This window comes from Carcharodon carcharias, chromosome 34 (assembly GCF_017639515.1).
Source record: "Carcharodon carcharias isolate sCarCar2 chromosome 34, sCarCar2.pri, whole genome shotgun sequence".
In the NCBI taxonomy this organism is placed as follows: Eukaryota; Metazoa; Chordata; class Chondrichthyes; order Lamniformes; family Lamnidae; genus Carcharodon; species Carcharodon carcharias.
Genome location: NC_054500.1, coordinates 7,970,845 through 7,989,657, shown reverse-complemented (window position 1 = coordinate 7,989,657; position 18,813 = coordinate 7,970,845). Strand labels below are relative to the sequence as shown.

General features: G+C 44.1%; 1 protein-coding gene across 1 annotated transcript; it reads right to left on the bottom strand.

Moving 5' to 3' along the window:
* Positions 1-8,615: 8,615 nt before the first annotated feature.
* LOC121272500 (olfactomedin-4-like) lies at positions 8,616-18,223 on the bottom strand. Its single transcript, XM_041179115.1, has 5 exons — positions 18,068-18,223; positions 14,338-14,490; positions 12,461-12,670; positions 10,473-10,623; positions 8,616-10,103 (listed from the first exon to the last, which is right to left on the bottom strand). Exons 1-5 carry the CDS (start codon positions 18,143-18,145, stop codon positions 9,268-9,270), a joined length of 1,428 nt encoding a protein of 475 aa, XP_041035049.1. The 5' UTR covers positions 18,146-18,223; the 3' UTR covers positions 8,616-9,267.
* Between the last annotated feature and the right edge of the window lie 590 nt (positions 18,224-18,813).

Sequence of the window (18,813 nt, the reverse complement as noted above, 5' to 3'; positions counted from 1 at the left end):
AGCATCAGTCTCTTTGAGGGTGAGACCGAGTAAATAATAATGGGAAATAAAGGAATGGTTGAACGAATGTTGAACAGTATTTTGAATCTGTCTTCACTGTAGGAGACACAAAAAAATCCCAAGAGTACTTGAAAATCAGGAGGTAAAAGGGAGGGAGGAACTTAAAAAATTCTCAATTAATAGGGAAAAGGTACTGGTAAAACTATTAGAACCAAAGGCTGACAAGTCACCAGGACCTGATGGCCTGCATCCTAGGGTCTTAAGAGTGGCTGCAGAGATAGTAGATGGATCGGTTATAATCTTCAAAACTTCCATTGTTTCTGGGAAGGTCCCAGCAGATTGGAGAATTGCAAATGCGACACCCCTATTCAAGAAAGGAAAGAGACAGAAAGCAGGAAACTATAGGTCAGTTAGCCTAACATCTGTCATAGCGATAATGCTAGAATCAATTATTAAGGAGTTAATAGCAGGACATCTAGGAAGTCTGGCAGTCAAATCTGGTTTTGTAAATGAGAAAAAAACAAAAAACTGCAGATGCTGGAAATCCAAAACAAAAACAGAAGCAGAATTACCTGGAAAAACTCAGCAGGTCTGGCAGCATCGGCGGAGAAGAAAAGAGTTGACGTTTCGGGTCCTCATGACCCTTCAACAGAACTAACCCTAACCCTAACCCTAAACCTAACCCTAATCCAGTTCTGTTGAAGGGTCATGAGGACCCGAAACATCAACTCTTTTCTTCTCCACCGGTGCTGCCAGACCTGCTGAGTTTTTCCAGGTAATTCTGTTTCTGTTTTGTAAAAGAGAAGTTGTGTTTGACTAATTTATTTGAGTTGTTTGAGGTAGCAACAAGCAATGTGAATAAAGGGGGAATCTGTAGATGTGGTGCACTTGGATTTCCAAAAGGCATTTGATAAGATGCCACATCAGAGGTTACTGCACAAAATAAGAGCTCATGGTGTAGGGAGTAACATATTGGTGTGGATAGAGGATTGGTTAGCTAACAGGAACAGAGTAGGGATAAATTATAGAGTTGTAACTAATGGAATGCCACAGGGATCTGTGCTGAGGCCTCAACTATTTACAATCTATATTAATGACTTAGATGAAGGGACTGAATGTATCTAAATTTGCAAATGACACAAATATGGGTAGGAAAGTGTTTTTTTATTTGTCTGTGGGATGTGCTGGGGCAAGCATTTATTGCTCATCCCTAATTGCCCTTGTTCAGAGGGCATTTTTAAGAGTCAACAGTCACATGTTGGCCAGATCAGGTGAGGACAGCAGATTTCCTTCCCTAAAGGGCATTATGACAAATTGACAATGGTTTCATGATGATCATTAGACTTTTAATTCCAGATATTTATTGAGTTTAAATTCCACCACTTGTTGTGTTGGGATTCAAACCGAGGTCCTCAGAGGATTACCCTGGGTCTCTGAAATACCAGTCCAGTGACAATACCACTACACCACCACCACCAGCACCAGTACATAAGTCAGTTGTGGAGGGGATATAAAGAGTCTGCAAAGGAAATATATAGGTTAAGTGAGAGAGCAAAAAATTGACAGACGGAGGATAATGTGGGAAAATGTGAGGTTGTCCACTTTGGCAGGAAGAATAGAAAAGCAGATATTATTTAAATGGAGAGAGATTGCAGAATGCTGAATTACAGAGGGACCTGGGTGTCCTGGTACATGAATCACAAAGTGCTGGTATGCTGCTGCAGCAAGTGATTAAGAAGGCAAACAGAATGTTGGTGCTTATTGTAAGGGGAATCGAGTACAAAAGTAGGGAAGTGTTGGTGAAAAAGGGCCTTAGTGAGACTGCATCTGGACTTCCGTGTACAGTTTTGGTCTCCTTACTTAAGAAAGAATATAATTGCATTAGAAGCAGTTCAGATTCCTGACTGATTCCTGGGATGAAGGGCTTATCTTATGAGGAAAGGTTGAACAGGTTAGGCCTAAACCCATTGGAATTTAGATACATGATGTGATCGTATTGAAACATATAAGATCCTAAGGGCACTTGACAGGGTGGATACTGAAAGGATGTTTCCCTTGTGGGAGAGACTAGAACCAGGAAAAACAGTTTAAAAATTAGGGGACTCCCACTTAAGATGGAGATGAGGAGCATTTTTTTCTCTGAGGGTTGTTACTCTGTGAAATTCTCTGATCTCAGAGAGCAGTGGAGGCTGGGCCATTGAGTATATTCAAGACTGAGTTAGATAGGTTTTTGATCGATAAGAGAATCAAGGGTTATGAGGGGGACAGACAGGAAAGTGGAGTTGAGACCACAATCAGATTAGCCTTGGTCTTATTGAATGGTGCAGCAGGATCGAGGGGGCGAATGGTCTACTCCTGCTCCTAATTATTGTGCTGCGTTCTTGTGGTTGTGGGTTCAAGTCCCACTCCAGAGATTTCAACACAAATTCTAGGCTGATAGTAGAGTGTAATATTGCAGGAGGGACACATTGGCAAAGATGCTATCTTTTGGACGAGAGGTTAACTTGAGGCCCCATCCACTTTCTCTGGTGGGTATAAAAGATCCTCAAACAATATTCCTCAGCCAATATCACTAAAATATATTACCTAGTCATTTATCTCATTGTTGTTTGTCGGAGTTTTCTGTGGGCAGATTAGCTGCTGTGTTTCCAACAACACAACAATCACTACGCTTCTACATCTTCTGTAAAGTGTTTAGGAATGTCCCTAACTTGAGACACTCACAATCATTAAATGTCTACTTGCTCTTTCCCAGCCATGCCTTTGAAAATCTGATGCTGATGGTCATGGATAATGATGATGACGAAGATGATGATCATCCATGAAGTGCTGCACACGGAATGAAACCAAGCTGCTGTCTTCTCAAGAACAAGCAACGAAGAATCTGTCCCCATGGCAAAATGTAACAGTGCTGTTGGATGATTCTGTGCATTGAAACATTTCATTCTTTTGGAATGTAAATAAAAACAGTGTTCAAAAGATTGGGACAGGATACAAAAGCAAGGTCCAGAAAATAATCGCAAAGGCTAGCCTTCATATTATGGGTTTAGACTATGAGGAAATAGGGGTCATGCTTCAGCTACACAAAGTCTTGGTTAGACCACACCTGGAGAACCGTGTTCGGTTCTGGGCACCACACCTTAGGAAGGATATATTGGCCTCGGAGGGTGTGCAGTATTGATTTACCAGAATGATATCTGGACTCCAAGTGCTAAATTACAAAGTGAGATTACACAAACTGAGGTTGCATTCCATGGGGTTTAGAAGATTAAGGGGTGATTTGATCAAGTTTTTTAAGATATTGAAGGGAGCAGAGAGGGTAGATAGGGAGAAAATATTTCTGGTGGGGTGTTTGAAGCACAAGAGCTGGAACACGAGAAATAGTAGAAGGAGGAGACCATATGCCCTATAGTGCAGAGCCTGCTCCACCATTCAACACTATCATGTCTGATCTCCGTATTCAACTCCACTTTTGCAACCATTCCCAATAGGCCTTAATTTCCTGAGAGACCAACAATTTGACCTCAAATGTATACAGTATTCCTGATGTAGTCTCACCTGAGCCCTGTACAATTGCAGCCAAATTGAAGGCCAACATGCCATTTACCTTGCCAATTGCTTGCCATCCCTGCATGCTAACTTTCTGCGTTCCTTGTATAAACACATCAAAGTCTCTCCGCCAGGGGACATGGACTCAAAATATCGGGAGTGGAATTGCAACACGCAAAGAGTAGAAGTAGTCTGGAGCTCTCTTCCACAAACAGTAACTGATGCCAGGTCAATTGTTAAATTAAAACTGAGATTGGTAAAATTTTGTTAACCAAAGGTGTTAAAGGATATGGGGCAAAGGCAGGTATATAGGCAGGGATTTCCCATGCCTACCAGTGTTGGGCATGTTCATTGGCATGAGCAGACAATATGGTGCGATCGGTTTAATGATGGTATGAAACCAGTTTGTGATTGTCCGCTCAGCCCGCTAATGGTGGGCCACGTTTCCCACCATCGGACCTTGGGAACCTCATTGTCGTACATCAACATACCATTAAAACGCCAGCCTGCCGGACTCATCCCCCACCCCCACTGGATTGTCTGCCCCATCAGTGGGAAGACCTGCCGACGTATTTCACAACAGCACGCAAGTGACATGCATCTGGCGAGCTGCACTTCGCTTGAGACTTCAAGGTTTGTTTGCCTACCTTGCTTCGGTCAGCACTCGCAGTCATCAGCGCCAGGCTTCACAAATAGCACATCACTTTTAGGGGGGCTCACGGGCAGGTCTCTACCCACCAGACCAGCTGTAAGGTGGGGTTGGCTTTTCAATGGCTGCAGGGCTAGGGTTTGCTTGGGGAAGGGGGGGAGAAGTGGCCTCGGACAAGGGAAGAGGCTGCAGGGTGAGGGCTATACTGGGGAAGGGGGGTATTCCAGGGTGTGTGTGGGGGCACATGTTGATCTGTACAAGTGGCCTCAAGGGGGTGAGGGCTGAGGAGGCAGACTCCAGAGGAGATGAGGTCAGATGGAGATGTGAGGGTGTGTGTGAGAGAGTGAGTGATGATGTCCCTTGAGCTGGCAGTGAGTGAGATGCCAGTGAATGTGTGATGGGCTTGAGTGTGTGAGTTTAGAGCGATGAGATAGTTGCCATGCCCTGGGGGCACAGATGAGATTATTCATCCTCTTTCTGTATTGGATGGCCAACCTCTTCTCTGCAGCATTGGCACTGATCACCATTGTCATCGCCTACCAAGCTGGGGTTGTAGTGTAGCTGCCCCTCCTGCGGCCAGAGCCGGGGGTAGTGGACATCACAGTGGGCTGCAGTCGAGGGCTGCAGTCTTTTTACCTGTCGGGGCCATGTCTTCCTTGCTGCAGTCCTGGGCTGGAAGCCCTGAGCGTAGCTGTATTTTAAATGTGGTGCCTGGCGTGATGAAGCAGTGAGGTGATGGCTTGGTGGGTGAATGAGAGCCTGCCCGCCATGGAAATGGTGTGTTTCCTGGACATTAAGTTAAGACTTGCTCCACTAAGGGCTCTTATTAACATGCAGGGTCCCCAGTATGATCACTGGTTAGCACTGAGGGACTAATACACAATTCCAGAACTCACTGGGGAAGGCAAGTAAAAGCGTTAATAATACTGCACTTTCACATACCGCGAAACATCTGAAAGTTGGAAGAAGTCAGCAAGTCAGGCAGCGTATATGGGGAAAACCAAAAATAAGAGAAATCAATGAAATAATGGGTTTAGATAAAGCACAGCAAAAATACAAATAGCTTAAATGGGGTGAGGCAAATAGAATAACTGACAAAGTAGATCAGTAAGAATACAGAACACCTCATCAACAAAGTGACCCTGCAGAGTGGCTAATATATATCCTTGATTTATTTAATCCCTCTCATTGTGGCTCGTTAATATGTTAATATCAGTTCTCCCATTAACCAGCATCTTTTGCTTAAGCACTTAAAGTTCTACATTTTTTTCCTCTGTATATATGTGAGTGTATGTTTGTATATAATTATGTATATGTCTGAGTGAATGTGTGTATATGTGTGTCTGTATATATATATGTGTGGCTCTGTGCATGCGTGCTTTTGTGTGTGTGTGTGTTTATATCTGTGTGTATGTCTATTCATTGGGAAAATGCTTGAGGAGATCCTTTAAATGACTCCGCAGGGACACTGTGTTGATGAGGTGCTGTTCATTCTTGCTGTTGTTCTACTTTGTCAGTCACCCATGGCTCTCCTATATGCCCCACCCCTTCTTCTAAAGCTATTATTATCATTGGGAGAGAGAGGAACTTTTAAGATAGTCAATGCATGTTCTGAAAAAGAATGGAATAGAAATAAATGGTAGGATATTGAGAGGTGTAGAGGAATAGAGGGACCTTGGATTGCATAACCACTGATCCCTGAAGGCAGAAGCCAGGTAAATAAGGTTGCTATTAAAGCATACGGAATTCTTTCCTTTATTGGTTATAGCATTTAAGAGCAGAGGGATTATGTTAGAACTGTATAAAACACTAGTTAGGGCACAGCTGTACTGCATACAGTTCTGGTCACCACATTACAGGAAGGATGTGATTGCACTAAAGAGGAGCTGAATGGGTTATTTCATGCTATAAATTTCTATGAATCTGTGATTCTATGATTCTTACAAACTTATCTGAGTTTTTTGAAGATGTCACTAGATTAGTGGATAATATCATCTCGACTGTTCCCCTCTCCTTCAACCTACTGCTGTCACCCATCTCCTCTAAAGACCATCATTACACCTTTCTGTACAGCAACCTCCTGCACCACCTCTAGCCTCCTTTTCCTCTCCAAAGCCCTTGTGCTATCGCCTCCCAAGTCCATGCCACCTTTTCCAGAACTCCATGTTTGAATCCGTCCAATCAGGTGTCTGCCTCTGCCACAATATCAAAATTATTATTATTAAAGCCACAAATGATATCCTACGTGACTGTGATTGTGAAAAACTTTCCCTCTGTGACCTACTTGACCTGTCTGCAGACTTCAACACGGTCGACCACACCATCCTCTTTCAACACCTTTCATCGTCATCCAGCCAGAAGGGACTGCACTCAACTGGTTCCATTAGTTATTTATTTAATTGTAGCCAGAGAACCACTTGCAATGGCTTCTTATTCTGTTCTCTCACCACCAGCTATAGTATTCCCCCAAAGATCTATCTTAGCTCCCTCTTATTTCTTGACTATCTGCTGCACCTTGGTCACATGATCCAAAAACACAGCATCAGTTTTCACATGTATGGTTACAGCACCCAGCCCTCGCACAACCACTACCTCCGTCAGCTCCACCTTCCGTAAGTGATCCAAATGCTCATCCAGCTTCCAAAACTGGATGTGCAAAAATGTCTTCCAGCGAAGTATTGGGAAGACCAAAGATTGTGTGGAGTCTCGTGCCCTCCCCCATGGTGAGTTTGGTGGGGGGGGGGGGGGGATCATTTAATCAGGTGGGGGGATGGGTGGGGACCCCGCCATCTTCCTGCCTCCACAGTGATTAAGTCCGTGGTGGGAAAGCCAAATGGTCTTCTCAGCCCACTGCCAATTGAGGCTCTTAAGTGGGTAAAAAGTGGCTACTTAAAGGCCCCCATGTTGCTGTTGCTGGTATTAACCCAGTGGCGAGCAGGGGGCTCGCCCTGTGGTGAGCACGACCAGCAAGCGCTGGCGCATTTGCTTGCTGTTCCCAGGGTTCATAAGGCAGTCAGTACATGATTGAGGGACCTGGCATTGAGAAATGGGTGATCTGAAAGCCACCCCCCCCCTTGTCCTTGATGCCAGCTCCCCTATACCTCCTCCCCTGTGACTCCCATCCCGCCAAACCCCTCCCCCCATCATTCACCCGTCTCCTGGATCCTGGGCCTCGGGTGAATGTCAGTCCAGCAGCAGCTACTGCCTCTCCAGTGGTGCTGCCATTCAAAAGAGTTGCTGGTCTCTGATTGGCCAATGACACTCAGTAGGCAGGAGTCTCCGCCCTCAGGGTCCTGATCCCGGGGAAAGGACTGTCAACTGCCTGATTGACATGCGTTAGTGACACCGTCTTGGAAAGATAAAAAGCAGGGGCCAAGACTCCCGTCACCGGGACAAGATTCCATCCATTGTCTTCAGTTGCTGTTACAAACTCCTTCCCTCGCTATACATTTCCCTGGCAACTGTCTGAGGCTGGACCAGATTGTTCACAATCCTGATGCTGCATTTGACCCCAAATTGAGCTTCCGACTACATACCCACGCCAAAACTCAGACTGCCTATTTTATTCTCTAAACCACCACATGACGCCAATCCACCTCTGTTCGTCGGCTGCTAAAACTCTCATCTATTAATTTTTGACATCTGGACTTGACTATTCCAATGGGCTCCTGGCCAGTATCAATCTTCCACCCGCTATAGACTTGAGCTCATTCAAAACTCTGCATGTGTCTTAACATACAAGTCCCGTTCTTCCATTACCCTTGGGCTCCTGGTTAAGCGGCACCTCAATTTTTAAATTTTCATTCTTGTTTTCAAATCCCTCTATGGCCTTGCCCCCTCCCTACCTCTGTAATCTCCTCCACCCCCAATGCTGCCTAGGCCCTAAGTTCTGCAAGTCCCTTCCTAAATGTCTTCACCTCTTCACCTCTCTCTCTGCTCCTCTAAGACACTCCTTCAAACACTTCTCTGTGACCAAGTATTGCTCACCAGTTCTTTAACATCGCCTTATGTGACTTGATTTTAAATTTATTTTAGAACACTCTTGTGAAGGGCCATGGGATGCTTCTACTTTAAAGGTGCTATATAAATACAAGGTGCTGAAGTTGTTGCTGTTCTTTGCCTCTTCTCATGTTTACTGCCAGTTGGGAAATGTACCCACAGCAGGCGCTATATGGTAAGCAGAGGAGAGACAATTGACTGGGTCAGAGTTCAGGATATTCCTGTTTACTGCCTATGGGTGAGATCAAGTGTCACATTGATGGAGACCCAGGAATAAGAGCCTGTGCCAAACTCTCAGTGAGGCCATGGTATGATCATGATGGGAAGTGGGAAATAGAAGAGTTAAAGTTGGGAAGAGAGGGATAAAAAGTGAAGATATTTAGAATAACGGAACACAATTAGTAACACAACCCAGCTCTTTGTAGATGTTGATGTTTATTATTAAATTTGCGAAGATTCCAGTATAAATCACCAAACAAAATCTTGTCACCGTATAACTGATAAAGAACTTCAATAATAATTCATGATAGAGACGGAAAGTGAATTATTGCAACAGTAAGGAATGAGTCTTCTCTTTCTCCCTGTGTGAGGTTTTTACACTCGTCCATTCAGCTGGATAATTGTCCAGATATTAAATAAACTGTCACTCCCAGAATTATTCTCACAGGCAGAATGTTACCATCATTCTGGAAGAAAATCTCTTCACAGTCACTATCATTTCTCCAATACTTGGGAAGTGTTGGTTATATTAGAGCTCAGTTGAATTAGACCTCAAAAAAGACATGTCTATCTCTTATATTTCTATAACCATTCTAACAGCTATGGTGCAGATTAAAACTTCACCCATTCTGGGTATGGATACTGTTCCAAAGCCATACATTGCAGCATCAGCTTCACAGCTCACCTGCTAAAACACTGTGGTTAAGCTGCAGTGGTAAGTAAAGTGTCAAACAGCAACTAAACCTAAACTGACATTCAAGTACAGAAATTCCCCTATGGAGCCAGATTCACCTAGTGATTTCCAGACCCTGTTAATCAGTTTGCTCCCTGTTAAATTTGATCTGTCAATACTACTGTTGCCTTGTTGGCTGTTCATCACGTATAAATATCACATTGTAAGTTAACTGGTAGCCATCGTTGTACACATAGAGTTTGTGATCGGATGGATTGTAATTGACACTTTGCAGTTTCTCCATGACTTTGCCCATCTTTATAGAAATCCTACCCTCCTCCCCAGTTCCGGTATCAAACATGTAGAAAATTTCCTCAGACCGTAGGTCTACTGGCCGTATTGCATACATCACCCCACAAATCATAAAGGCATTGGTTGCACCAGGTTTAAATAGCCTAGTCACCCATGTCCTTTCCACAGTGAAGGAGGTCACATTAATTTTACCAATAGCAGCATACCCAGCATTTGCTTCAGGACTGTAAATGACCCACAGGCCATTTTCATCTACAGCAAAATCCATGTCTTGGTATGCGACACCTGTATAAGAAAACCTGTTGTTGTAAGCTGCACCTGTAACAGTCTGCCTCTGTACACTGTTCGTGTCCAGGTTAAACCTGCACATGTCCCTCGAATTGAAACAGTTGTAATACAAGGAGTTATTGTAAAAAGCCATTCCACTTCCCTGTCCCCTGTATGTATTATATCTATAAGACGGAACCGTTTTGGTTGTTGGGTTTTTGTAGAGCAGTAAATCATCGTGTGAATAATAGAGTCTGAAGGAGTAAAACGACCGTGCGTCTGTCTCGAGTGGAGTCACCCAGTACACATCCTTTTCACTGGAGCTTGCTGCTGGATCTTTGCCCCATCCACCATATTTATAATTAAATCCTCTCCAGTTCAGTTGTACTACAAAGGGCGTGGACACATTCAGAAGGCCATTATGACCGCAGCTCCCTGTTTGAAAAATAGTAAGCTCCAGTTCAACTTTGGGTATTCACATTTTTCAAATTCTAATTCTCAATTTCCAATCAATGTGCTTTTGTAATTATTATGGCATTACAGTGATTGTGGTATAACTCAGGTGCATGTCCATAAAATATTTTAAAATATTGCAGTTGCAACCATTTTGGTTTGTGAAATATTTCTCATACTTTTTAAGCTCATTATAAATTCTTACAACTTTATACATAGTTTTATTTCACCTTCATAGTGATGTCATGTGTTCGTCAGTAGATGAACGATTCAAAGCAAATGACATCCCTCCCTCTTTATCTGGCAGACTTGTGTCACCCAAGCCAGCATTAACCTTGATTAATAACTCACCGTAGTCAACGGAGGCAGGAGTTTGTGCAGCCCGATTCTCCTCACAGTCTTGTAGCTGTTTCCTCAGTGTCACAATTGCCCTGCGGAATGCCAGCAAGTTGTGCTTATCAAGCGATTCCAGCTGGTTGACAGCTTGAGACATGTTCGTAATCTGAAATACACAGGGTATTTAAAGAGAAAATAGCCTTTGGATTCACAGAGACAGGAGGGGGCCATTCAGCCCCTCGAGCATGTTCTGCCATTCAATTGGATCAGAGCTGATCTGTCTCCTAACTGCCTTCCACCCACCCTGGTTCATAATCCTTAATAACCTTAACTAACAAAAATCGACCAGTCTCCATTCTGAAATTTTCAATTGACCCTTGGCCTTGGCAGTTTTCTGGAGGAGAGCTTTCCAGATTTCCACTACCCTCTGTGTGAAATGACATTATCCCTGAATAGGAGCCATCTAATTTAAGGTTATGCCCCCTTGTTCTGGACTCCCCCCACCATACGTTATAATTTTGTTCCAACTACCTAATCAATTCCTTTAATTATCTTAAGCACATCAGTTAGATAATCCCTTAATTTTGATTGAAAACATTGTCCTCAAGTGGGAGCTTGGACGAGGAGAGAGAGGGACAGGGATTTGGGAACTCCAGAGAGAAGGACCCAGGTGACTGAAAGCATGACACTGCAGAGGGAGATACTCAAGAACTTCGAATTGCAGGAAGAGGGAGTTCAGAGTGCGTTGTACGGCTGGAGCATGTTAGAGAAATAGGGAAGGACAAGGTAGGGTCACAGAGGGATTGAAAGACAAAATGAAGAGCCAGTACAGGTCAGTCAGGACAGGGTGAATGGGATTTTGGGCAGGATAGGTTGCAAGCTGCCAGGTTTTCAATGAATCAGAATAAGTGGAGGGAGGAAGATAAACAAGGGGAGGATTGGGGTAGAGGTGACAAAGGCACAAATGAGAGTTTAGGAAGAGGTAGGGGTGGAGAAGGGTAATGTTTGAAATAGTCAGACTTTGTAAAGTTGAAGGTTGTAGGGATGGAAATCTGTCTCTGGCAAACAGAATGCTGAGGTAGCCAACAGCCTGGTACAGCCTGAGAGAATAATGCAATCATGGGTTCATACAGAACAGGAGGCCATTCAGCCAATCATATCTGTGCCAGCTCTTTGAAGGAGCTTTCCAATTAATCCTACTATACTGCTCTTTCCCCATAACCCTGCAATTCTCACCATTTCAAGTGCGTATCCAACTTCCTTTTGAAAGTTATTATTGAATCAGCATGCAACCTCCTTTCATGCAGTACACTCAAGATTATAACAAATCTCTGCAGACACTCCTCACCAACCCCACTGGTTTTTTTGTCATGCCTTTGGAGGGTGATCTTTTTAGTGGTGAGGAATCTGGTGTGTGGTGGGGTTTGAAAACAATGGCTTCAGTCTTCTCAATATTTAACTGAAGGAAATTAAGGCTCATCCAAGACTGGGAATAAGACCTGGAATGTGACAGTGGGGAGGACAGAGGGGTCTGGAGAGATGGTGGAGAAGTTGATCCAGGTGTGTCATCAGCGGACGGTATTACCTGTTAGTTGACCCATTGGTTATGGACGGTATTGATCATGTAGAATATGCAGAAGAGGAGGAAAGTGACTGCAGGGATTGATCCTTGGGGAATTCTCAAGGAAAATGAATGGGAATTGGAAATGAGCTGCTAGAGCTGCCCTGTTTACAGCTGGAGAGGGAAGAGATGAACCAGTGATTGTCTGTATTGTTTTATATCACTATTGTGAAAGCACCTTTGGGATGTTTCACTTCTTAAAAGGTGCTTTATCAAAGCAAGTTGCTGTTGTTGTGAACAACTACTCCCCTCCACCAGGTCAGGAACACTCTATGCTCTGTTCCTCTGGTGATTCATCAGCGTCTAAAAGATGTAAAATACTCAAACAACACAGGACAGAGAAACACAGTGCAATAAATGGAATTATTTATCTCTTCCTGACCTCACTGTAAAGCTGATCAATGATGCTGTTGCTGCCATTGAGTGAGATCTTCAGTTGACTGGTGAGTGACACCAACTCTCGGATCTCCAGTTTCAGCAGTTCGAAGTCGAGTTGGGTGTAGGAGTCTCCAGTCTCCATCTTCTCCACACGTTGTGTCAGGTTCAGCAGCTTGGCCGTGTGCACAGAGAGGGTCCTCGTATATTCCTGCACCTGAGTGGAGCATCACAGCGAACACGGACAGTTACAGCCACCTCCACAGTCACTGAACCATCTGCACCTCACTACACTGCACATTTACCAACTCTGGTTTGATGTGATGAGTACAAGTTAACACTTTATAGTGAATCATCCACAAGGTTTCTCATATCAAAAAAATCTTAAATGAATATAAATATTGTTTTCCTTGCCCACTGCAGGTAAGAACGAAACGTAGAAAAATCTTTTGGCAATTTTAGTGGACAAACATTTAAAGCCTTAAAGTGTGTGGAAAAATGTTCTGTGAAAATGTTAAATGGAAATTTTCCAGTGTTAATAATTAAAGCCCATTTTAATTTGCTTATTCCTTACATTGTAATCAAAACACTTAGCAGCTTGCCAAATATTAATCCTCTCTGATATGGTGTGTCGGTGCATATCGTGGAGGGCGGTACATTGGGAAGTCGAGGGTTAATAGTCAAATTTCCTTGTATTATGGAGTAACTGATTTTACAAGATAAAGGGAAGGCCACTGAGGTGTTGCAAGAGGAAAGCTGGCTTGTCTTTTTCATTTAGTGTCTGTTAAATACAAGGAATTCTTTTGCAGTGAAATAAGGGACTGCAATGATGTTAATTATGAGCAATTAAGGTATAACCTTAGTGTCTGGGCTAATTAAAAACAGGTAAAAGGATACATTAACTACAAAAATAGAAAGATAATGGTTAATAAAATCAATTCTTCAAAATTTGCAATGAACACATGTCAGGGAGTTTGTTTGAGTTAAGCAACTACAACAGTTTCCATGAATAGATTGTTTTTAAGGAATTCAGGAATAGATAGGTCACATGGTTTTACCTGTGACATGTACCTTTGATGTAGGCAGAATAGACCGTATGAAGGAGTCTACTGTTCATCAGCTTTTCAGAGAGCAACAATAGAAACTGAAAGCCTAACACTGTATCTAGTTGTGACAATTATCTCTATTGGTTATCAATAAAATTTGTTCTACATTTGTGACTATTCAAGCATTTCATTTGAGCCATAGAAAGGAGGAGGTTGTCTTAAGAGTTGAATGTGACCATGTATCATGGTCTCCAATAATAAATGCCCCATCCATATCACAGACAAATATTCCCCATTGACAAATACCCAATCTATCTCACCCATCAATATCTCCCATTGATAAATACCCCATCCGTAACACGAACCACTATCCCCCATTGACCAGCAGCCCATTCGTATCATTGACAAAGTCACCTATCCATCTCACTGACCAGTATCTCACATTGATAAATAACCCATCCATGTCATCATGAAGCTCCCCCATTTATAATCATCCCATACATTTCATCCATGAGTATCATTCCATGAATATCACAGGACTGGTACTGCCCTACAACTAATTGTCTCACCATTGCTTTGACTCTGATTCTCGGGCAATAAACATAAACACTAATCAACTAAACATAATAACGCCTCTACCAATCAGAGTCCACTTGCCAACCAATCAGCACTCTTTTCTCATGCAGTATAAATTGTGGTTTTCCCCTGATGTTGGTATTCTTGCGAGTGTCCTGATGAGTGCAAGACACAAAACTTTGACATGTCTCTTTTTCCAACACAAACTAATTTGTTAGTGCAGAGTCTAAAAGAGGATGGAGTTTACTAGTAATAAACGTACCTTGCTTATTTCACGTTGAACATTGATACTGAGCTCCTGGTATGTTGTTTCCAAATATTCCACTTTTTCAAAAGGAAATTTGCTTTCAGGCAAAATCACGGAACAAACACAGACTCCATCACTGTTAATTGTCCCATTGACGTTGTTACAATGCTGTAGATGTAGGAATCAAAATTAGTACAGATTCAACATTCATGTGAGCTGGTAGACTCTTTCACCCCTCCCCCAAACTGGTGACACTCCTTCACCCCTCACACCCTCAAACTGATAACACTCCTTCACCCCTCCCCCAAACTGATAACATTGATCCATTTCTCCTAAACCCCAACCCCCACCCCCACATAGATCTTCTCCATAGAAACATTGAATGGTTACAGTGCCAAAGGTGGGCATTCAGCCCATCATGTCTGTGCTGGCATCCCTCCCTCAATCTGGCAACAATGTTTCATCCTTCTCTCATAAAAAATGGGCAGCAACCTCTGAGCTCCAGAGCGTAGTATCGGTGGGATACTCCAAATATGCGCTGGGGAATCCCCTTTGGAAATTCCAAGGTAAGGTTTGCATGGCATTTTCCTGGAATAGCAAACTTCTCCTGGGCAATTGCCCTATGCTGGGAATTATCTAAAAAATGATGTTTAAATTGCAAACTTTGGATGGTTCTGACTGGGTTACATCAATAGTTAACCAACTCCTGGGTAACTATTGTACAGACCAACAGGGCTCCCTCCACATCTCCGAATACTCCCACCAACAGCACTCCGCCCACAACCCCAAACCCCCCCAGCGGTCTCCGCTCACACCAACCACCCTCCCCCATGGAACACCCCCACCCTGATACCCCAGCAGTCTCACTCCACCCCTCTGACTACACCCCCACAGGACTCCCCCCATCCCCACAGAGGCACTTCAGTCGCCCCAGACCAGCCAGGCCTGACTTTAAACCCCCACCACCCTTGAGACCCGAACACCCTCCAAGGCCCGACATGACCCATCTCCTATTGCCCAACCCCCCCTGACACTCCCCCCCACCACCCCCCACCCACCCCCCCACCCCCACCCCCAGATCCGACACCAGCCCACCAAGGCACAACCCCTCCACCCCGTGCAAGGCCAGACACGTCCACGAGGCCCTCTACCCCCACCGAGGCCTAATGGCCCCCTCGAGGCCTGACCCCACCAACATCACCGCCCCCAAGGCCCAAACTGGCCCCAACCCCCACCAAGGCCTGACCCAGCCTCCCCCAGAGGCCCTACACTCCCACGCTCCCCCTAACTGAGAACCGACTCCACTCTCCAAGGCCTGGCCCTCCCCAAATCTCTTTGAGGTGCAACCTCCCCCCCCATAAACCATCCCACGACGGACTCCCCCTAGCCCCCCCCCCCCGAGGCCAACACCAAGGCTGGACGCCCCCACATCCCCCTACCCCCGAGAGCTGACTCCCCCAACCCCTTGAGGCTAACTCCCTCACTATCCCCGAGGGCCGACCTCCCCCAGCCCCAACCCTCTCCACACCCCCCCACTCCCACTTCCCCCAGAACCCCCAACCCCACAAATGCTACCCACTTACTTTATACACTAACTTTCTCCCTGCCCCGTCAAGGACATTTAAACTTCACTGGACCTTTAAATTTACCTGCTTTATGCAGCTGGTGCCGCACTAGGCCTCGAGGGCGTGCTGCACTGTCTGGATCAGGCCCAGCCTGAGTCAGAAGGACAGGCGAGACAGGATTTCGGGTGAGAAGCTTGGAGCGGAGTGGCAGTCCGGCACTGATTGCCACTCCAAGGAAGTTATGCGCTGCTCCTATTGTTCACCTCAGCCAATTAAATGCCCCAGCCACTTTACCTTTCAGGTTTATGATGTGCAGGCAATCTGTGACTGCCAGTTTTCCCCCTCCACCTAATGGGAAAATGAGCCTCTCCATGTGTTCAGAGCCTCTGCATTATCAGGAATTTTATAGAATTATAAAATCGTTTGGCACAGAGAAGAGTATTTGAGATATCATTCCCTTTTCAATTAGGCTCACTCATCTGCACTTCCCTTTTAACCCTGTGATTTCCCCTATGCAGGTTTTTACCCAATTCCTTTTTGGAAGTTACTATTGAATCTTCTCCCACTGCTCTTTCAGATCAGAATAACTGCAGCGTGAAGTAAACTTCTTCTAATTTCCCCTGTTTCTTTTGTGACTTGCCTTATAATCAGAGTCCTTTGTTCACAAGTTCTATTGAAGGGTCATTCGGACTCTAAGTGTTAACTGTGTCCCTCTCTGCAGATGCTGCCAGACCTGCTGAGCTTTTCCAGGTATTTTTGTTTTTGTTTTCCTTTGTTCACTGACCCCTTTGACAATAGTGATGGTTTCTCTTTGTTTACCCTTTTTAATTTTGAACACTTCACTCTTAGGTGTGATTTATCTGTGACTTTTTACATATCTGCTTATTCTGCAATGCTGGTTGATTATAGCCAGTCACTAACACTTCATGAACACCCCGTTGTCATTGTGTGAAACATTGATGTTAGTGACCATTTCATGAGGCTCTGTTGCCGATGTGGATTGTCACTGAATGTGAGCGTTTGTCACAGAGTTAGAGCTCCATATTACAGATGTACATGTGTGATCTACATGTACCTGTGATCTACATGCACATTGAACTGGAGAAAATGTCTCACCCAGTGCCCTCTGCATTCACCCAATGGTGCAGTTATAGATTCTGTACTTAAAACCTGGAGTGAGTCCAGAGTAGAGAGAAGCTTCTATAATATCTGCTCCCTGAATTATTCCAGATAGTGGGAGCGATCTGATGCGATGAGTTTGGCAGGAGAGGCATACTAACCCAAGTCCAACTTTTCCTACAGCACAACATACCACCAACATGGTATATAATGAACAGCTCTAAGTGAATACAGTTCTTTATTTTTCATAAATACAACTGGTTTGAGACAGGCAAATTAAAATTTGGCTCACACCATCATTTTATCAAGGATACAGAAGTGAGGGGTGTGGGAAATGGAGCATCCTCCCATTGCCACCAATTATTGTCACCGTTGAGCACCCCTGCAGGGCATGGTCAGATACAGGGTAGGGATCCCGTACTATGCCCCACTTAAAGAAGTCGACAGTGAGCATCAAAAGAGTGCCCCAGTCCCTCAAACACGAAATCTTTCTGATTCACACAAACAGCAAGAGAGGAGTTCAGTTTAATTGTGGTGTGAGGTGACTGTACCCAGTGTTATGTTGACTGGAACATTAACAATTCAGAAATGGAAAAGGCTTCCATTTGTACAACAATTTTCAGAAATTCCCAAAGCAGTTCTGGGTCAATGAAGTACTTTTTGAAGGAAATGCATTATCCAATTTTCAGCCAGTGAACGTGCAATGAGATAAATATTTTCAATAATGTTGGTTAAGGAACAAATGTTGGCTAGGACATCAGGGACAAACTCACCTGCTCTTCTTTGGAATAGTGTCACTGGATTTGTGACATTCAACTGGGAGAAGGGAGAAAGCCTTGACTGAACATTTCAAATGAAAGAAGGCATCTCCAACAGTGCAGCACTCCTTCAATACTGCACTGGAGTTTCAGCCTGTAATTACACACACAGACCCGACAGGGTGGGATTTGAACCCACAACCTTCTAACTCATTCAGCCACAGCTGATTTGGACACACAAGGACCCAAAATAGAAACACCATAAAGTGATGTCAGTTCATATAAAATTAGAAGTAAACTTACAGAAGGCAGGACAGCAGCTGCGATCATCAGCAGGAGCAACATCTTCATTCTGCTTCTGAGTTCTCTTCCAAGTTGCATGGGGAGGAGAAAAGGCTTAAATAACAAACTCGCCAGAAACTCCTCCCCAAATTTGATTACACATTCCTCCGAGATTAAATCAGAAAATAGAATCTTTCTGGTAACATCTGCCTGTGAACCTTAAAATTTTAGGGTAAGATAGCTTGTGAAATTGCATAGTTTACGGGAATGATTGAGTGTAAGTTGTTTCTGAACCACATTTTTTTACCTGTAGGTGCCAACTTAAAATTTTAACAATACAATGTGAATGATTCACCTTTTACTTTTGGCACAGATTTCTTTCCTGGCCTCTCCTCTTATTTCCTGAAGGCGGTTCTGGTTACAGACCTGGACATCTTCTGTTACCTTGCCCAGTGGCTTCTCTTCATCTAACGGCTGTTGAGCTAAAGAAAGTCTTGTATTTATATATAATATCACAGTATCTTTACAGTGCAGAAGGAGGCCACTCAGCCCACCGAGTCTGCACTGGCTCTCTTCCGCCTAGTCCCACACCCCTGTCTTATCCCCATAACCTTGCACATTCTCTCTTTTCAGGTAGCAATCCGATTCCCTTTTGAATACCTCGATTGAATTTGCCTCCACCACCCTTTCAGGAAGTTTATTCCAGACTCCAACTACCCTCTGGGTGAAAAAATTTTTCCTCACATCACATTTACTCCTTTTGCCAA

Excerpts from the sequence above, each read along its gene's own strand:
- LOC121272500 (XM_041179115.1), bottom strand. The coding sequence starts at position 18,145 with ATGCAACTTGGAAGAGAACTCAGAAGCAGAATGAAGATGTTGCTCCTG. Across the intron at positions 12,671-14,337 it reads TTCAACGTGAAATAAGCAAG|GTGCAGGAATATACGAGGAC; the intron begins GTACGTTTATTA and ends TGCTCCACTCAG. Across the intron at positions 10,104-10,472 it reads TCCTGCCTCCGTTGACTACG|GGAGCTGCGGTCATAATGGC; the intron begins GTGAGTTATTAA and ends TTTTTCAAACAG.